The 19,610-nt window shown below is 55.7% G+C and overlaps 1 protein-coding gene across 2 annotated transcripts; it reads right to left on the reverse strand.

Moving 5' to 3' along the window:
• Positions 1-387: 387 nt before the first annotated feature.
• Positions 388-19,095, reverse strand: SH3TC2 (SH3 domain and tetratricopeptide repeats 2). 2 transcript variants are annotated; one of them, XM_071443604.1, is made up of 18 exons: positions 19,022-19,095; positions 18,144-18,263; positions 16,455-16,559; positions 15,566-15,693; positions 15,058-15,163; positions 14,623-14,766; positions 14,321-14,522; positions 13,766-13,839; positions 12,838-13,033; positions 11,740-11,876; positions 10,899-10,940; positions 8,958-10,658; positions 8,380-8,560; positions 6,837-6,987; positions 6,253-6,375; positions 5,666-5,816; positions 4,296-4,492; positions 388-3,720 (listed from the first exon to the last, which is right to left on the reverse strand). In XM_071443604.1, exons 1-18 carry the CDS (start codon positions 19,074-19,076, stop codon positions 3,529-3,531), a joined length of 4,005 nt encoding a protein of 1,334 aa, XP_071299705.1. In that variant the 5' UTR covers positions 19,077-19,095; the 3' UTR covers positions 388-3,528. The 2 variants fall into 2 exon arrangements, with proteins under 2 accessions (XP_071299705.1, XP_071299704.1); XM_071443603.1 differs by lacking the exon at positions 19,022-19,095 and having other exon boundaries at positions 18,144-18,407.
• Positions 19,096-19,610: the final 515 nt, after the last annotated feature.

Genomic DNA, 19,610 nt, shown 5'->3' on the forward strand with positions numbered 1-19,610 from the left:
TGCCAGGGACACTGAGGTGGCTGTGGGCAGTGCCAGCAGAGGTGGCAGCTCCAGGAGTGCCCCCTGCCTGATGCCACCTCAGCACAAGGAGTTTCAAACCCCTGCTGGGCATTATTTTTACATCTGGCCTCTCTATTCCCCATCCAGAGGCACTTCCCTGCTGCTGCTCTGCCCCTTCTGCCCTCCCCCAGGACAGGGTGAGCTCTCAGGGCAGGCCCAGCAGCACTGCAGGAATTCCAGGCCTGTTCCAGGTGTTTCCATCCCAACACCCCCCAGTGCACAGATGGAGAGTTTATTCAAGCCCCTGCAGCCACAGTTGGTGACTCCTGGCTCTGGCTCAGCCTCAGCCCCTGCTCCTCCTCCCCCATACATATTTATGAGCCCAATTATCACTGAACAAGCAGGTTGCTGTGCAAATAAATGATTTTTAATCTAAATTACCCAGTTTACACACTCCCCCCAGCTCTGCTTAGCAGAACAGCTGGTGTTTACCAACTCCTCATTACTGAGCCAGGCAACAGCAGGAGATGCTGCCCAGAGAGGAGCAGCCACCTCTGAGATAAGCTGAGCTCAGGGTTTATCTCTGCCTCAGCCTCGCTGCTCCTCCACTCCAGGTCTCTCATCCAGCCCAGTTTGCACCAGTGTGCCACGAAGGAATGATGAAAAAATGTCTGCTGATAGCAGCTGTTATTGTTGGGTGCTGTATTTCTGCAGAAACGAGTCATTTCCACGAAAATCCAAATAAATCCAGCCCTCTGTCCATATCTGCATTTCCATTTATCAGCATTTCCTTTCTCCCCATTCCACGGGAGGCTCACAGCAGAGCTCAGATGATGCAAGAATTATTCCTGTCGTGGTATTTCCACTGTCCAAGAATGAACATATGGGAGAGAAATCCAGCCCCTGGTTACTCCAGGCCTTAAATGGCCCCCTGAGGCATCAAACAAACAGGGGATCACAGTGCCAGGACTGGGAGTGCTGCAAGGCCAAACTGGGGAAGGATTGGGGCACCAAATCCAAAGCAGGGGTGTCCCTGCAGCTCCCAGCACCCTCTGGAAGCACTGGGAGGGAAGGTGCTGCTCTGTGCAGCTCGTGCTGCTGCACGTGGCTCCCTCCAGGCCTATTTCCAGCCTGTCTGGCTGCAGGGAGGAAGGAAAACTCCTGGCCTGGGCATGGAACAGGCAGTCACATGTGGCTGGGGCAGGAGTCACGAGCCACGGCCCCGCTGGTGTCAGAGGAGATTTGATCCATCCCTTCCCTTTCCCCTATTTCTGCGGTGTCGGGGCAGGGCGCTGGTGGTCGGTGCTTTCTGCAGGGTAATTCCTGTGTTCCCACATTCCTTCTCTTGCCAGAGCCTTCTACTGGAGCAGCAGCACAGCCCTGGCCGGGCTCTGCATCCCTCCTGCAGTGTCCCACAGAATGCCCCAGGCTGGAGGAGGACAGGAGCTGCAGGAGCTGAGCCACCACCCGGTGACCTGCTCTGGCACAAAGTCCCCAAATTCTCTGCCCACGAAACTGGTGGCTGGAGGGATGGAATATCCTCATCTTTCCTTGGGCACGGACCCAGGACTTGGTGCACATGAACAACAGCTTTTAATTTCACTGTATTGTGAATTTTAATGAGCCCTGGTCCCCCTGAGCTCTCATCCTGCTCATCACTGCAGGTGGGAGCAGGCAGGCAGGTGAGGGACAGGGAAAATGAATTTTACAGGATGCTCCCAAGGAGGAAGACTTTTTCTCCCCACAGGCACCACAATTTTGTTTTGTTGTGATTTAAGAAGGACACATTTGGTTCCAAAGCAGCTCCAGAGTCTCTGTTTGATTCCTGGAGCTCAGCTGAGTCAGGCCAGCTCAGACACTGAGCTTGAGTGTTTAAACAAAGCCCTTAGGGCTTCCAGAGCCATCCCAGCTCCTCTCCACACTCTGATTTCCAACTGTCCCTTTAAACAAAGCCCTTAGGGCTTCCAGAGCCATCCCAGCTCCTCTCCACACTCTGATTTCCAACTGTCCCTTTATACAAAGCCCTTAGGGCTTCCAGAGCCATCCCAGCTCCTCTTCACACTCTGATTTCCAACTGTCCATCTTCCTCCTGGCACAAAAGTGTGACACCCTGCTTTTCCCTGTGTGTGAAAAGATCCAGAGGATGCTGAGGAGTTGGAATGGTCCTTACAGACCATCTAGACCAAAAGAAAAAGGAGAACTGACTGAAAAACTGCAGAAAACATCCTGCCCTGGCATGGTGAGCACCAAGCAGCTGCACTGAAGTCAGGCAGCCCATCAGGTGGGGTGGGCAGGGAGGTTTTTGGGAGCCTTGAGCCGGCTGGATCTCACCCAGGATGGAGATTCCCCTGCTCCGGGCTGGGTGTGAGGCTGCCCGGCAGCACTGCAGCGATGCTCGGTAAACAGGAGGAAAACAACCATTGCCCCGGTGACAAACGCCTCGGAGGGACTGCAGGAGGAAGCTGAACTCGGTGTTTGTAGAGAGCAGGGAGGGAGGAAACAAATATTCTGCATTTAACAATCTGAGCGGGGCAGCACGGGCAGGGAGCTGGAGGAACTGGGAGCGGGGTCTGGCTGTGAAGCCCAGATGGCCGCTGGTTGCCAAAGCAAAGAGATCAGCTGGGAAAAGCTCTCCTTGCTCCCTGTGCTCCAGAGCCGGGCTCGGGCTTTGCGAGGGAGCCGCTCCCGCTGCAAAAATGGGCATTGATTGCTCTCTGCTGGCTGAGCCGGGCTGAGCAGCAGAGCTCTGCATCCTCCCGTGCCCGGAGAACAGCTCGCGTGGGGAAATCCCTCCAAGGTCGGGAAATCCCTCCAAGGTCATCGAGCCCGACCGTTCCCCAGCACTACCCCGTGTCCCCAAATGCCACATCCACATTCTGGCACCTCCAGGGATGGGGACTCCAGCATCTCCCCGTTCCTGTGCTCCTGCTCCAGACCCGGAGGTTGGCTGGGGTCAGGGTGGGCTCTGCCTCCCCCTGAGCAGTTTTTTTCTGCCCCCAGATGAGGCTGGACCAGCCCCTTTATTCCTCCTCTCTTCCCTAATTCTGTCCCTCACTGCCAAAAGCTTTGGTGGTGCTTTTTACAGGAGAGGGGCTTGGTAGAGATGTCACCACAAACCTCGTGGAGAAGATGAGGATAAAAACCAGGTGTAAATAAAGGAGTTGCTATTCCAAACACATTTGGGTCAGGCTGAGCTGCTCCAAGGTGTGGGGCAGCTGTGGGGACGGGCACATGGCAGCACCCCCCAATCCTCATCCTGGGCAGGGCACCCCTGAACCCCCCAGGAGCTCAGCCCTGCTGCACCCCCAGCTCCAGCACTGCTGCCCTGGCTGTGCCACCTCTGCTCTGGGCACAGCCCTGCTCCTGGAAAACAAGGGCAGGGCCCCAAGTGCTTGGCAGGAGGAGCCCAAACCCTTCCAGCCCCTCAGGACGTGGTGCAGGAGCCTGCTGGGCCGGTCCTGGTGGGCAGACAGACCTTGCAGGGTGCTGTTGGATGGCTCCACTGGTGTCCCCAGGCTGGCACACGGGTCACACCACATGGCCACCTTGGCTCAGCCACCGGGGCCGGTCAGTGGCACAGCCTGGGGTGCCCTCAGGTCCCCCTGGGGCTCCGGGGATGGCACCCAGCTTGGCACGGAGCAGGGCCTGCAGCTCCTCATCTCCCAGCTCCATGGCTGCAGCCAGGGCCAGCAGGAAGTAGGAGGCTGCATCCTGTTCATCCTGAGAGAAAACACAGAACAGGAGTTAGGAAGGGGCTTCACTGTAGGAAAGACATTCTGTTCTGTTCTTGTGAGCCAAGGAAAGCCCCATATCTCTCCTGAGGAAGACACCAAGGTTGTCACCATGGAGATGTGATGAAGGAGAGAAAGTTAAGAGATACAGACTCTAGCTGGCTCACAGAATGATGTGGCTCCTTGGTCACCCACTGAGAACTTTGTTTCGTTCCTATAACCAATGGGCAGTGAATGTGTCTGTTGGATGAATGTAAATATCTTGAAAAAGTATAAAAGCAACACGTTGCTGTAATAAATCTCTCTTGCACCCTTCTGATGGGGTCGTGGTACTTTGTGCTGTGTCGTGCCCCATAACAACACTTCCCTGGAGCTCACAGGGCAGGAGGGAGCTGGAGCAGAGCCTGGGGGTCCAGCAGGACCCAGGGACACCTGATTTCACTGGAATGGTGCTCAGTGCCAGCACTTCTTTCCAAATTCTCTTCTCCTCTTCAAAAGCAGATGTGACCTCCACCCTCAGCTCTCCATCCAAGGCACAGCACCACGGGAGGGCTCCTCTCTTACCTTCAGCTTGTGCAGGGCCAGGTTGCCCAGGTGCCAGTAGACCTTGCAGTAGTACAGGGCCTCTGCTGAGCTCTGCAGCACGGGGGGACGCATGGCCAGGGTCTTCAGGTAGCAATCCTCGGCCATCTCGTGCATGTGCAGCAAGTCATAGGCTGTGGCCAGGCGGTGGAAGGCAACCAGCTCCTGCAGCTGATCCCCTGGGAAAGAGAGAGATGGGATCAACCAGCTCCTGCAGCTGAAAGAGAGATGGGATCAGCCAGCTCCTGCAGCTGATCCCCTGGGAAAGAGAGATGGGATCAACCAGCTCCTGCAGCTGATCCCCTGGGAAAGAGAGGGATGGGATCAACCAGCTCCTGCAGCTGAAAGAGAGATGGGATCAACCAGCTCCTGCAGCTGATCCCCTGGGAAAGAGAGAGATGGGATCAGCCAGCTCCTGCAGCTGATCCCCTGGGAAAGAGAGAGATGGGATCAGCCAGCTCCTGCAGCTGATCCCCTGGGAAAGAGAAGGATGGGATCTGATCCCCTGGGAAAGAGAAGTGGGATCAACCAGCTCCTGCCATGGATCTGGAAGAAGGTATGTGGAATTAACCAGACCCTTCCATGGATCTCCTGGAAGAGAGGTGGGTGGAATCAACCTGCTCCTGCCATGGATCTCCTGGAAAAGAGAGAGGTGAGATCAACCAGCTCCTGCAGCTGATCCCCTGGGAAAGAGAGGGATGGAATTAACCATGGATTAACCATGGATTTGGAAAAAGGTGTGTGGAATTAACCAGCTCCTGCCATGGATCTCCAGGAAAAGTTGCTGATCCAGCTCAATCCACCCCCAGCCCTGCTGAGCCACTCTGGATGCATTTTCTCAGCAGGTATCCTGGGGGCATGGATACCTCTGAGAGAAAACAGAGCCATGGGCAGGGTGGTTGATGCCACAGCTGGACAGCTTGGCCCAGGAGTATCATCCAGCCAGGGGATTTTCTTGGGTGCTGGAAGGGGCTGGTACAAGACTGGTCCCATCCCAGACATTTAAGCTGGCATTTTGCCCATCCAAACTATTTCTGTAATGGGAAGGGGTGAGGTTTTCAGCAGAAGCAGGGCAGGGAGGAACTGCTGAGTCCTGTGCTTTCACCAGACTTCCTGTGCTCTGGGGTAACACAAACCCTCTGCTATCACACAGCTGAAAAAAGAGGAAGTGGCCTCAAAAAGCTGTCATGACTTTGGGTAAGAGCAGGTCCAGCAGTGTTAGGAAAGCAGGAAATCCCCTTTTCACATGGATCTTGTTCTCATCCACAAGATTCAGTGGCTCTCCCAATAAATCACCCACTGCCCAGTAACTCCCAGTAACTGCCAGTTACTTTTGGGTGTAAATCACTCACCAACCCTGAGGCTGAGCCTGGCTGCCAGCGTGGCAAACTCCAGAGCCTTCTCGTAGCCCTGCAGGCTGATCTGCAGCTCTGCCAGTTTGTTGAACAGCCTCAGCTCTGTCTGGGTGGCCTTGAGTTTCCTGGCCAAGGGCACAGCTCCTCCCTAAGGAGACAGAATGGTGAGCTCAGGATGTTCCTGGAGGGTCAGCACTGCCTGAGAGGGGTGACAGAGCAGCAGGCCAGGGACCAAAGCAGGGGATGGGCACTGCAGGTTTAGGTTTTAGTTCCTTGAAAATGAGTTTTAAATCCCAGTGGCTCTCAAAGTCTGATCCCTGCCCTTCCTTGGGTGCTGGGAATTCTGACTGGGTGTACCCAGGAGTGACCAGCCCACACCTAACACCACCAGGATTTGTAATGGAAGGAGCCCATTCCCAATCCCAAATCATTTTGGGGGGTTTTTTTGCAAATCTGTGCTCCAAGCCTCCCACTCTGGCACCCTTGGGATGACCCCATCCCTCTGCACCCTCCATCCTTGAGGCAGAGCCCTCCCAGCCACCACAGTGGGGACACAGGGATAGAATGCTCAGGGGGCTCCATACCCTGTAAAACTCCACAGCCCGGGCCCTGTTCCGGCTGCCATTGAAGAAGGTGTCACCTGCTTTCTCATAAAGCTCCATGGCCAAGGAGAAGTTGTCCCCTTTCAGAGCAGTCTGGATGGCTGCCTGGAAGGAAAAAGGGGCTGGAGTGACATTTGGAAAGGCAGAGACATTGGTGTGATGTAATAAACCTCAAATTTTAGGAGCTGCTCTTCCACTTTGCAGCTCAGCTGATAAAATAATGCTGGAGATGGAGAGGTGCCAGAAGTCTTCAACTCCAAGGACTTCCCTGGCACTTGTCCCTTATTTATGGATATTTCAATGGGAACTGCTCACTTGGCACCTCCAGCTCCTTTTGGCACTGCCACATCACTTTCTGACTCAATGAACTCACTTCTTTTCACCCCCAAATCCTCTAAACTCGGTGGATGGAAAGAAAGAGAGGAAATTCAGTGCCTGAGGGCAAGGCAAGAGCTCCTCCTTCCAGCAGCAGGTTTACAGTGCTCACAACTTTCCCTTCCACGTTTCCCAGCCCCAAAAGGCTGTGATGAGAATGCAAGGCACAGCTCCAGCCACCTCCCCCGTACCTGGAAGTACATTTCCACCAGCTCATCCTCCTGCAGGAGATAATAGAGTTTTCCTGCCTGCAGCCAGGCCTCTGCTGCCTTCACAGCCTCCTGGAGGTCGATGAAGATCCTCAGGCTTTGCTTGGTGCAGTCCAGGGATTGTCTCAAAGCCCTGTGATGGCAACAGGCAAAAAGCCACCTCAGAGGGGTCACAGAGCTGTCCCCAGGCCACCTCCCCATGGCACTGACCCCCTGCCCTCTCCTCCTGGAGTTACCAAAGGCTGGGGGCAGAAGGACATGGTCACCTCTGACAAAAGGATCATGGATGTCTCCACGCTTTGGTGCTCAGGTTTAATGGGCATTTGGCCACCTTAGGACAATTCAGGACACCAGTGGTCCCACTCACGCTGCTCCTCACCCCTGGGTGATGAAGAGAGCTTCATCCAGGTCACCTCCAAACCCAATCTGCCTCCCTAAACCAAGTCCCAAAGTCACTCCCAGCTCCACATGGGAGCACAGGCAGGGAATGCTTGTACCTACATGTCCCAGACAGCACCTGGCACCCAAACCCACACCTCTGCCTGGTGTTTGTCCCTTGTGAGATCTCTGGCTACATGTCCAAGCCCCTTTTCCAGCCCCTGGTCACTGGAGGACACAGGGCCAGGCAGTGGGATGAGCCAGAGGGCTGGGCATGGACTCAGCTGTGGGGAAGGGAGAGCCAGCAGTGTCCAGGGCACTTTGTTTGCTTGGTGTCTCTCCTGCTGGCAGGCAGGCCCCAGCTGTCCTGGGAGCCCAGGCAATGGGGTGCTTTGTGATCCTAAATAGCACCGTTCACATGACAGGCATCTGCTCCCTGCATGCCTTCCCCCTGCACTCACCCTGACCTGGCTGGGAGGTGAACATCCCAGCTGGGGACAGCCCTGCCCATTTGTCCTTCTGGGACTGGGAACTGGCTCTGCACTCTTTGATCTGATTGCCTTCAAGGTCTGTGGCCTGTCCCAGTCTCCTCTCCTCTCCTCTCCTCTCCTCTCCTCTCCTCTCCTCTCCTCTCCTCTCCTCTCCTCTCCTCTCCTCTCCTGTCCCTCTCCCAGTCCCACACAGTGTTAGGCAGGGATTAAAGGTGAGCTGATACTGGTTTTAAGCACCTCCTGTGGGTCTTTAGTCCCTCGCTGGGGACAATATCCCAGCAGATGTGGGAAGGGCAGCCTTGGCAGCTGGAGGCTGAATCCAGACTTACTCAAAGAGCAGATAAGGAGCCCGTTCTTGCTGGGGAGTGGTGATTAATCACTGGGATAAGCTTCCAAAGGAAGCAACGAATTCCCTGTCACTCTGCTGAAGCCTGGATGTGTCCTGGAAAACTGTGTTTGGCCACACTCCAGCTCTGTCTGGGACAACGTTTGCCCAGCTCTGGTTGACATTGAGCTGCTCCCTCTCAGAGCACAGTGACAGCTCATAAATCCCAGAACCAGAGCTGTGGGGCAGATGGAGCCACCACCACCCTGCTCGAGGGACACCCCAGGAAAGCCAGCACACTCTGGCAGCATCCCACAGCCCAGGCACTCACTCAGGTGTGCCCAGAGCCTGGTAGAGCTGGCTGAGGGCCTGCCTGGCACTGGCCTCCAGCTCCCTGTCCTGCAGCTGCCGTGCCAGGGATGCCCGGTGCTCGTGGTAGGTGATGCAGGCCTGCAGCTCGGGGCACACTCTGCTGTAGAAATGGCACAGACGCTCCGTGACGTGCAGCTGACCTGTGTGGCACAGGGAAAGGGAGAAGGACAGCTCAGGGGACAGCTGACCTGTGTGGCACAGGGAAAGGGAGAAGGACAGCAATGGGGACAGCTGACCTGTGTGGCACAGGGAAAAGGAGAAGGACAGCTCAGGGGACAGCTCAGGGGACAGCTGACCTGTGTGGCACAGGGAAAGGGAGAAGGACAGCTCAGGGGACAGCTGAGCTGTGTGGCACAGGGAAAGGGAGAAGGACAGCTCAGGGGACAGCTGAGCTGTGTGGCACAGGGAAAGGGAGAAGGACAGCTCAGGGGACAGCTGACCTGTGTGGCACAGGGAAAAGGACAAGGACAGCTCAGGGGACAGCAGCAATGGGGACCTGATGGGGTCAAACGCTGCCTGGCTTCCCTCTATACTCACTCCTCAGGTTCTGCCACTTCAGGGCAAACCCCAGCGCCAGCTCATAGCACAGTTTGGCATCTTCCAGCCTCTGCCTGTCCACCATGGCCTGTGCCAGCCACAGCAGCACCTGTGCCAGCTCCGTGTCCATCTCTCGGTGGCCCTGGAGCTCGCTGTAGAGCCGCACTGCCCACAGCAGGTACAGCTCGGCCAGCTGGGCCGCCCCACACGACAGGCTCAGCTGGCCCAGGTTAGCCAGGGCCACGGCCTGGTTCCTGCAGCTGCCCGCCTCCTTGGCCTTGTGCAGGGCCCTCAGGAAGTTCTCTGCAGCCTCCTGGAGGCGGCCCTGGGCGGTGAGGGCCATGGCCAGCAGGTTGTGCACGGCGCCGTGCGGGGTCTCGCAGGCCGCGCCCCGCAGGCAGCGCCGCAGCCGCCGCAGGAGCTGCCCCGCCGGGCCCGGCCGCCGCTGCAGCACGTACAGCCAGGCCAGGCACAGCGAGGACTCAAAGGCCTCCTCCTCCCCCAGCAATCTGGCCAGAGCTGCAGCCCTGGCTGCGTAAGGAATGGCTCCATCCAGCAGGCCGTGCTGGAGGTACGTCCTGGACAGGATGGCGCAGAGCGTCCTCTGCATGGGCACGGCCCTGCTCTCGCAGCAGAACTGCAGAGCCTGCCTGAGGTACATACAAGCCACTGCTGGGATGCTGCTCCTGTCCAGCTGCTGCCTCCCCAGGAGCTTGGAAGCGTTTTGGAGGATGAAGCCGGCTCTCCAGATGGGGGTCGGCGTGCCCTTGGCGCTGCTGGGAGCGAAGGACCTGACGGAGGCCAGCGCGATGTTCGGCAGGCACTTCTTGTCGTAGAGGTAGCCCAGGGTGGCAGTGGCATCCAGGGGCCCAGCACGGCTGCCTGGGCTGAGCCAGGTGCTGCTGAGGCACTGGAGATGCTCCAAAAAGGGCAGCACCTCCTCGGTCCTGCCCAGCTGCAGGAAGAGCTTGACAATGAGGAAGCAGATCCGAGCCTCCAGCGGGGCGTTGCCCACAGCGATGGATTCCCTCAGGATGTAGGTGAGGAGCTCCAGCTCGTTCTCCGAGCTGAAGGAGCGGCCAGGCAGGCACACGAGCAGGGTCACCGTCTTCCCCAGCAGGGAGGAAAACTTGTGCTTCATGTTCTGCTTCAGGTAGATGGAGGCGAGGCTCCCGTGCAGCGCTGCCAGCAGGGGCAGGTCCCCAAAGCCCCTGTCCAGGACACTCATGGCTTCCTCAAAGTACACCCGGGCCTGGGAGAGCTTGAGCTTTTTGATGCAGAGCTTACCCAAGAGGAAACAGAGCCTGACGTGAGCCCAAAGTGAACGAGTCCTCTTGGCCCAGTTCCGGGAAGTCTCGAGGTACAGGACCAGTTCATCCTCATCAGAGAAACCATAAAAAGTGGAGTGGAGAAAGGAAAAGCTGAGATCATAAAAGCTTTGAAAACTGGGCACGAAACTGTCTTGGTTGAGGAAGGTCAATATGGGGTCAAAGACATCAGCATCCTCCATGTGGCTGGCGTTGAGGTCAATGAAGAATTTGGGATAATCCAAGTCATCCAGCTTCTCCAGGAGAACATCTTCCAGTGTGGCAGGGGCTGTTTCACTGCCTGGGCTGGACAGCTCTGAGGTGCTGCTGGTAGCCCAGTCATTGATCTCCTCCCAGGACTGGAGGATTTCTTTACTGCCATGGAGAGCAGCCTCTGGAAGGGACAGGGAAACCACAGTGGGATCAGGAAGAAATTCTTCCCTGTGGCTGCCCCACCCCTGGAATTGTCCAAGGGCCGGTTGGACAGGGCTTGGAGAAACCTGGGATAGTGGAAGGTGTCCCTAACCATGGCAGGATGACCTTTAAGGTTTTTCCCAACTCAAACCATTCTCTGATGTTTCCTCCTGTCCAAATTCACCCTCAGAAGCCATCACCAAAGCCTCCTCCTACTCACCTGGTGGCACTTGTGGGAATGCAGCTGTGGGTTCAAACCCAGCTGTACAAAGAGACAAACAGAAAATAAACCCCAAATCCTTGGTCAGTGTCAATGTGAAGAAATCAGCTGAAGTCCCAAAGCCACCCAGCCAGAACAGAGAAAGTGAGAACCCCCAGAAACCCCGACCCTGGTCCTGCAGGCCAAGCTCAGTGGAGAGCAGCACCTGCCAGGGTGAATCCCAGCTCAGGAGCTGCCCTGGCAGCAGAGAAGGGCCCTACAGACTCCAGCATGGCAGGGTCACCTCCTGAGGACACCTCCAGCCTCCATCACCAGGCTGAGCACAGGTGTCACAGGCACATTTTATGAAAAATCCTTTCTTTAGGATTTTGCTCCTGAGAAGCCAAGAGGCCTCAGAAACGAAATGCAAACAATGGTTATCTGCTGCTGTGGAATGCAGCAGGTGCATCTGGGATTGGTCTCTTGTGGTTGTTTCTAATTAATGGCCAATCACAGCCCAGCATTCTCAGACTCTCTGGTCACTCACAAGATTTTATTCTCATTCCATTCTTTTTCCTTTCCTTCAAGCCTTCTGATGAAATCCTTTCTTCTATTCTTTTAGTCTAGTTTTAATGTAATATATATATAATAAAATAATAAATCAGCCTTCTGAAACATGGAGTCAGATCCTCATCTCTTCCCTGCTCCTGGGACCCCTGTGAACACCACCTCACACAGGTTTGTGCTGCCTCCACCCCAGAAGTTGCCTCTGCTGCATCCCCATGGTCTTGGGGCTCCCCAGGCCCTGCCCAGCTCTCCCTGGGGATGCAGGGACTGGGATATGAGGGGAGGGGACACTCACCCAGCCTGTACACAGAGGTGATGTCAGTGTGTGCCAGGTCCCCCAGGAGGGTGGCAAAGTGCTCCTCGTCACCATTGCATGGGATGTGCAGCACTGGGGACTTCTCCTCTTCACTCAGAAACACAAAGCTCTTACCCCTGGGGTGGGGCAGGAGAAAAGAATCAGCATGTGCCCAGCCCCTGACACTGCAGCTGGCCTGTGGGGTGGGGTGGGATGGGATGGGATGGGGTGGGATGGGATGGGATGGGATGGGATGGGATGGGATGGGATGGGATGGGAAGTTTTCCCATGCCTTCTCTTCCTCCCACCACAGAATTTGTGTTGCAGATGAACACAGGATTCTGGACACCTTCCCCATCCAGGTTCTCCATGAAGGAACAGAAAGGCACCAGAGAAAAGGACTTATTGGTCTGGTTTGGAATCCAGAAGCCACAGGACACCACCTGATCTGCTCTGTCCCTTCTGGAGTGTCAGAGAAAAGTGCTACAACTCACCTGGAGTGACTCTGAGAGGGGAAAGCCCAGCAGACCTCGGTTAAAACCTTGTCCTCCCACCCTCACCCTTGGAGAAGCCTTTTGGGATGGACATCACATGGAAGCCACCAACAGAGACAGCTGCTGAGTCAGGGTGGGATTTACCACCCTCCCTCCCTCCCTCCCTGGACAGCTCTCCCTGGGTCCTTGGGAGGGTGTGGAATTCTGCTCTGTGCCAGTGGCCCTTCTGCCTCCACACCCAGGGCAGGAGGAAGGAGAGCAGGATTTGTTTCCTGGGCAGGGAATGCTCTCCCCACCCTTGCCAGGCTCCCAGCCCCTCAGAGCTACAAACTGAACATTTCTAGGACAAACTGGGAAGCCACCTTGCAGAAATTAGCCCAGGGTTGGATCTGTTCCTCTCCAAGAATCACCTGAGGCAGGTGAAATGCAATTTTTGTGTTTGGGCTGCAGTAGAGCCTGGACAAAGCTTCTGCTCACACCTCAAACCCACCTTCTGTGAAGGTCCTGCAAGGGAAATCACCTGCCCTAGGCTCTCACACAGCCTTGAGGTAGGATTTGGAGCCTCCCTTCCCTTTTCTCCAGAATTTAATTTAAATAAACTCACAGAGGTTCGCAAGCCTCGGGGTTTACGTGTCGGGTGAGAACAAAGCCGATGCTCCTGGTGCTGAGGGATTTGCCCACAAACCAGGGCAGCCCAGGGATGAAGAATCCAATGATTTCTATGGGATCTCCTTTGGAGAAGCTCAGCTCATCCCACGCTGCTCCTCTGTGGTCCTTGGTGGCGATGCACCTGCCTCTGACTGGGAAACCAAGGCAAAAAAGGGAATCTCAGTGGGATCCCTGCTAAAACCTCCTCACTGGAAAAGGTCTGGGCAGAGAGTGGCCATGATTCCAGCTGGAGAGGGCTGCCCCTCTCTCCCCTAAGATTTATTGTGATCTTGGACCCAGCTCTCTGCCTTTTCTCCTTGAGAAGTGGGTTACAATGCAAAATAAAAGAAGGATGGATAAACTCCACACCTCTGTGAGCTGCAGCCTGGAAGGTGACTGGAAATATGGATTTTCAGAGACACTGCCCTGTCTCAATTCTGCCAGGAGTGAAATCCTGGATAGTGCAAATGCCCATCCCTACATGACAAAGTCAGAGCTGCAGGGACCTCCTGTGTCCAGCTTGCTCTGAACTGGACTGGACTGGGGTTAAGGGCTGGGTGGAGGGCACAGGTTTCATGTGAGCACAAGGTGGGAACCTCTTGATTTGAAACCTCACCCCTGAAAGAATGAAAAGAAACATAAAATTGCAGTGGGACAGGGAAAAGCCGGTGGCAGGAGGGTGTCACCAGCAGCTCTCTGCTCTCTGTGCTCCTCAGAACGGGGTTGGCAAGTGCTGAGCTGCATTCCAGAGGGCCCAGAGATGCAGCATTCCCTCAGAGCCCCTGTGGTGGGGTCAGTCCCAGAAGAACAGATGGGTTTGTGGCCATTCGTGGCCAAACCCAGGTTTTGTGCCCAGCCTGGGACAGTGCACAGGTGCCACTCACCAATGGCCCGAGAGTTCGTCCCACTGATCTCCTGGGAGAGGCCAAAGCTCACAGCATAATTCCTCAGGAACCACCTGCAAGGCAAAGGGGACCTCAGTGGTCCTGGTGAGCACTGCTGAGCTCAGGCCAGCCCAGGGATGGTGTCACACCACAGGGGAGGAGCAGGATAAATTTGCCATCTTTAAGGAAGGTTTCTCCAAGTGAAAGGCTCAGCCAGGTGACCAGTGGGAAGCCTCACTTTGGCTGGCATTGCCTGAATTTTTTCTGCCACTTCTTCACCTGTTAATCAGAGATAACCTCATGTATGACCTCAATCAATACCTTACAAAAACCACATCTGAAGTAGGAGCATGTCCTTGCTGGGTCCCATTCACAGAGAATGCATTAATTCCAGTCTTTATGCCTGATGTGGATCCTCCTGGAAATATCCTCACAGAATTGTGAGGCTCTTGCCCTTTGCCAGAGGCAAGAGGAGTTTCCCAGCCAGCCTTGGTGCCAGTCATGCACCAGGATCAGGAAAGAATCCTGGTTTGAGCCCTTTCATTCAGCACTTACTGGTAAAAGGGGTGAGCTATTGGCTCCAGAGCAGTCACAGGCACCACACCTCGCTGCCCCGTCTTCAGGGATATTCCTTCCCATCTGGAATCCTGTCCAGCACTCTTCACATGGACCAGCTCATTCCTGCAGAGCTGCAGACCCTCCTCTCCCTCCTGCTCCAGCTTGCAGACCCCAGGCACTGCCTTGCAGAAAAAGTTCCCTGCAGAGAGAGAGTCAGAGGTGGCATCAGTGCACCAGGGGCTCCAGCCCAGCCCTGCTGGGCATTTTCAGGAATTCCCCCACGTGCATTCCCATCACACCTTCCTGGAGGAGCAGGTCCATGTAGATGGTGGCCAGGTGCTCCTCATCCACGGTGACCCTGAGCTCTGTGTCCTCCACCAGGGCACAGTCCAGCCAGAACTCCTGGGCAAGGAGCAGCTGCTCCAGGCAGGTCCCCACGTACCCTGAGAAGCCAAGAGGGGCACCAGGATCAGCACCTCCTTCTCTGGGCAGCAGGAAGGGTCTTGGGGATTTCCAAATGTCAGGCAAAAGTTTCTAATTTTGTCTCCAAAATTTCCCAAAGGGAATCCTCCTGATTCTCCCTGATCCAAACAGAGATTTCATAAACAACAGATTGCAAAGTTTTCTAATTCATTTCCCACTGTCCACCCTGAACATTACAGTTCTGTAGTGTCAGACAATGCCTTCTCCAAAAACCCTCCTCACACTGTCTGTTTAGACCTTGGAAACATTACCTAAAGTCAGATAGGTGGAAAACTTCCAGACTTCCTCTGGGGTTTTGAAGGTGAGGAGGAAGCGATCCTCGTGTGCCTGGGTGCAGACCAGCCTGGCTGAGAGCTCCTGCACAGGGGAGACAGAGCAGCATCAAGGGACACTCCTGGAGCTGTGAAATCCAGCAGGCAAGGAGAGTTCAGTCCAGGCATCTTCTCTGTAGCTGGGATTTGTTTGTATAAAACCCAGCCTGAGAACTCTGTGCCTGTCCAGAGCTGTCCACTCCAGCAGGGACATGGATTTGGTGATCCCAGCCCTAGGAATTCCTGGATATTTAGGCTCAGATCCCCCAAAACAACACAAGGCTCAGCTTTGCCCCTCCCTTGCCATCAAGTTCATCTTCCCCATCATCCCAGTCCCCTCCAGAGTCCCCTGCAGTGGCCTTGGAGGAACTCCTCAGCTGGGTTTGGCAGCCCAGCACACCTCCCACCATTCCAGGAGCATGCCAGCATGCTGGCACGGGGTTTGTACCTTGAACAGGGCACAGACACTTCTGTCATCACTCTCCAGAGCCCACAGCCTCCTCCTGGCAGCCTCCTGGAGCTGGGCATTGCGGCGCCCGCAGGAGCGGCTCTCCACGGAGAAGGAGAGAGAGAGCTCTTGGAAGGGAAAAGAAGAGAAGGGAAGGGGAGGAGGAGCTCTGTGCCACCCAGAGCCACCCCTGACACCCTGCCAGGGCCACCAGAGCCTCCAGCTGTGGCTTGCTCTGGGGCTGGTTGAAGGCACTTCAGACAGTAGTTTATGTTGGGACTCAGGTATTTATTGTTTCTTATCTGTAAAACAGTCTCACTGCTGTGAGTTCTGCAACTTTTCATTAGAAGGTACAAAATGGCCAACAATCTCTCGTTACAAGGTCTTTTAAAACTAAACTATCCAATTAAGAACTGACACCCGGATTATTTTCCCTTTTAACCCAATGACTGATCCCACAGAGCCCCCAGTGCAGACTTTTCTGCCCAATTACAAAATGCCACCCAAACCCATGGAGAAGAAGGAAGAAGAAGCATGAAGAAGAAACCCAGGACAACACCCTGTGGCCTCCATCTTTCTTCCATCCACAACACACTAAAAATCCCAAAACCTCAATTTCTCACCCAGTGATACACCTACACTGCTCTCTATAACCTATTTCACACTTTTGTGGATTCCAGTCTGTCTTGAAGTCTGGGAAACTTTCTCCATGAATGAGGGTCAAAGTCAGGGCACCCCAGAGCAGCCAGAGCAGTATTCCCTTGTGGTGCCCTGGGTTTTCACATCACACAGCACAAGCCCAGCCCATCCTCATCCCTCAGGCACCAAGGTGAGACCCCAGGCACTGCAGGAGCCAGGAAATCTGTGAGGTGCCCCAGGAGCTCCTTACCTGGGGGAAAGGTGTCCCTGAGAGGCAGCAGCACCAGCGGGGGCTCTGGGGAGCCGTGTCCTGCCTCGGCAGCGGGGCTGCTCCTCTCTGCCAGCCCAGCCTTACCTGGAGAGGAGGGAACAGCAGAGCTGCTGGGAAATGCTGGGCAGAGCTCTGGCATGTCCTGCCTCAGCTGAGAGCTCCTAGAGCACAGCCCTGCACATCTGTGGGGACTGTGTGACTCTGGGACCACCCTCAAGTCATGCTCAAGGTTGGAGAGATCCATGGGAGTGATGGGGTCTGACTCCATCATTCCCTTGATGTTGGGCTTTTTTTCCAGTGCTGCAGTGGCTCTGGATGAGGGGATTTCCCTCCTTTCTCCTGGCCAGGCCCTCAGATGAGCAGATCTGTTAAAAAGGTGAATCCCCAACAGAGATGTTGTTTTGGAGGAAACCTCAACTGCCCAGCACAGGAGAGCCAAGGCCTTGCAAAACTCTTTGTTCAAAAATTTGAAAATCAAAATGAGATTTTCTCCCCTGCCTGCTCTGCAGGGTATCCAAAATCCAAGCAGCTTTCTCCCTGCTCCACACATCATCAGCTATTGCCATAAAGGATTCAGAGCCTGCAACTTGAGCTGCTAATTATGTTAATGAAAGCTGAGGCACACACAACTCCAGCCCTGCTCTTCCACAGCTGCATTGGCAATAGAGGGATAACCAGATTAAACCCCAATTTTTTGTCAGCAATCAGACAGGATTTTTAAGATAAACATGTACCTGGAGATGTGCAGCTGGAATGTGCAGCAGCTTTATTAAGTCACTTCTTTGACCAGAACTTTCACTGAGCCAGCTTTGCCAGCCACTCAAATAAATTGATATTTGCATGCAGAAATAGAATTCTTATTTAAAGAAATAGAATTCTCATGTAGAGCTAGCAAGTAGAAAAGAACAGCCCAAGGTTGGACAGGCCATGAATAAGTTTTGCTTTGAAAGAAAAGAGTCTACATTGAACAAAGTCTTAACATTTAATGTGGCAGCTCCACATGAAGAAATGGAGAAGGGGAAGTGAAGGCAGGAAGAGGCAGAACTAAATCTGAGCTGGCTCCTGCCATTGCTCCACTCCTGGCTGCCCTCCTCCCCTCTCTGTGCCCACAGAGCCTGGCAGGGCCTGGGGGTGGGTACATGGTGCCATTCCCTTGGGATGGGGATGGGGATGGATCCCTGATGCCATGCCCTGGGGATGGGGATGGGTCCCTGATGCCATGCCCTGGGGATGTCTCCCTGATGCCATGTCCTGGGGATGGGGATGGCATTCCCTGAAGATGGGTCCCTGATGCCATTCCTTCAGGATGGAGATGGGTCCCTAGTGCCATTCCCTGGGGATGGGGATGGGTCCCTGATGCCATGTCCTGGGGATGGGGATGGGGATGTGTCCCTGATGCCATTCCCTGGGGATGGGGATGTGTCCCTGATGCCATGCCCTGGGGATGTCTCCCTGATGCCATGTCCTGGGGCTGTGTCCCTGGTGCCATTCCCTGTGGTTAGGTTCCTGATGCCATTCCCTGGGGCTGTGTCCCTGATGCCATGCCCTGTGTTTGGGTACCTGTTGCCATGTCCTGGGGCTGTGTCCCTGATGCCATGCCCTGTGGTTAGGTTCCTGATGCCATTCCCTGTGGCTGGATCCCTGGTGCCATGCCCTGTGTTTGGGTACCTGTTGCCATGTCCTGGGGCTGTGTCCCTGGTGCCGTGTCCCATTGTCCCCGGCGGTGCAGGCGGTCCCCGTGGGGCAGGAGCTCGGGAGGCCGGGGCCAGCAGGACTCACACTCTTCACCTGGAGGGGGGGCAGAGGTGTCTGCATCCCTGACAGGATTCCCCCAGCCCCAGAGGTGTCCCTGGGATGTGCCACAGGAGGTGGCAGGTGGGACACTGCTCGTGCCACCTCTGCCAGCAGCAGGACAGAGCCCGTCCATGAGTCCCCAGGGCTCACTCTGGTTGCTCTCACGGGTTCAGTGTTTATTTTCATTTGAGCCCGGCTCAGAAAGGGAACTGGGAGCTTTTTTTTTCAAGAGACCAATTGAAACTGCAGCTGGGGAGTTGTTCCCAGCCGTGCCAGTGACTCACTGACCTCCTCAGTGCCAAAATATTTTGCACCAGTGGGCAGCAAACAGCTCCAGCCCCAGCCAGGTCCCAGCACTCAGGGCTGCACTCCTGGCTCCAGGGCTGGGTGCTCAGGGCACCTTCTGGCCCTGGCTGGCCCTGAGCCATGTCCCTCCTCCAGCTCACTGGGACACCCTGGGACAGGAATGGTGCCCTGGGGGATGCCAGCACCCACGGGCTGTGCTTGGAGGGCTCTGGGCAGGGAGGGGAAACACCAACAGCATGGGAATAAACCAGCCCCAGAGTCACCCTGTCCCCTCCCTGGCCAAAACATCCTGCCTCACTCCCTACATGCCCCAATCCAAGAGGAGAAAGCACCAGGAGCCATCCCAGAGGAAAGGCAGGCGGCCAGAGGGGCCAGTGCCCAGTGCCAGGGTGTCCCCAAGGCTCCCAGCCCATGGCAGGAGCCCTGCAGCCCCACGGGCACCTTACCTGTGCATCCCAGCGCCAGCTCCTGGTGCCAGGGGGTCCCCAGGCAGCAGCCCATGTGTGCAGTGACAGCAGCACAGGGCTGGCACAGGGCTGGCACAGGGCTGCAGGGGCAGGGCTGCTCGCTGCCCGCCCGGCACCACGGCTGGGCACGGCCACAATGCACAATGTCCCCTTTGAGAGGGCACTGCCACCGCGGGGGCGGCGGGCACGGGCTCAGGGGAGGGCACAGGAGGGAGGCACTGCAGCAGCCAGCTTTGGGAAGGCCTTTAGGGTAGCAGTGGCTTTGGGAAGGCCTTTAGGGCAGCAGTAGCTTTGGGAGGGCCTTTAAGGGCATCAGTTAGCTTTGGAGAGGCCTTTAGGGCAGCAGTGGCTTTGGAGAGGCCTTTATGGCATCAGTTAGCTTTGGAAAGGCCTTTAGGTCTGGCCACACAGCTAAGAGTGCCAAGGGCACCACTAAACTATGTCCCTAAGTGCCACATCTATGTCCTTCAAATGGGGACTCCAGCATGTCCTGGATGGGCTGTGCCAGTGCTTGCCAAGCCTTTCTGTGGATGAATTCTCCCTGATGTCCACCCCTGGTGCAATTCGG

Source organism: Agelaius tricolor, unplaced genomic scaffold, assembly GCF_023055355.1.
Source record: "Agelaius tricolor isolate 1412-34295 unplaced genomic scaffold, bAgeTri1.0.p SCAF_18, whole genome shotgun sequence".
Lineage (NCBI taxonomy): Eukaryota > Metazoa > Chordata > Aves > Passeriformes > Icteridae > Agelaius > Agelaius tricolor.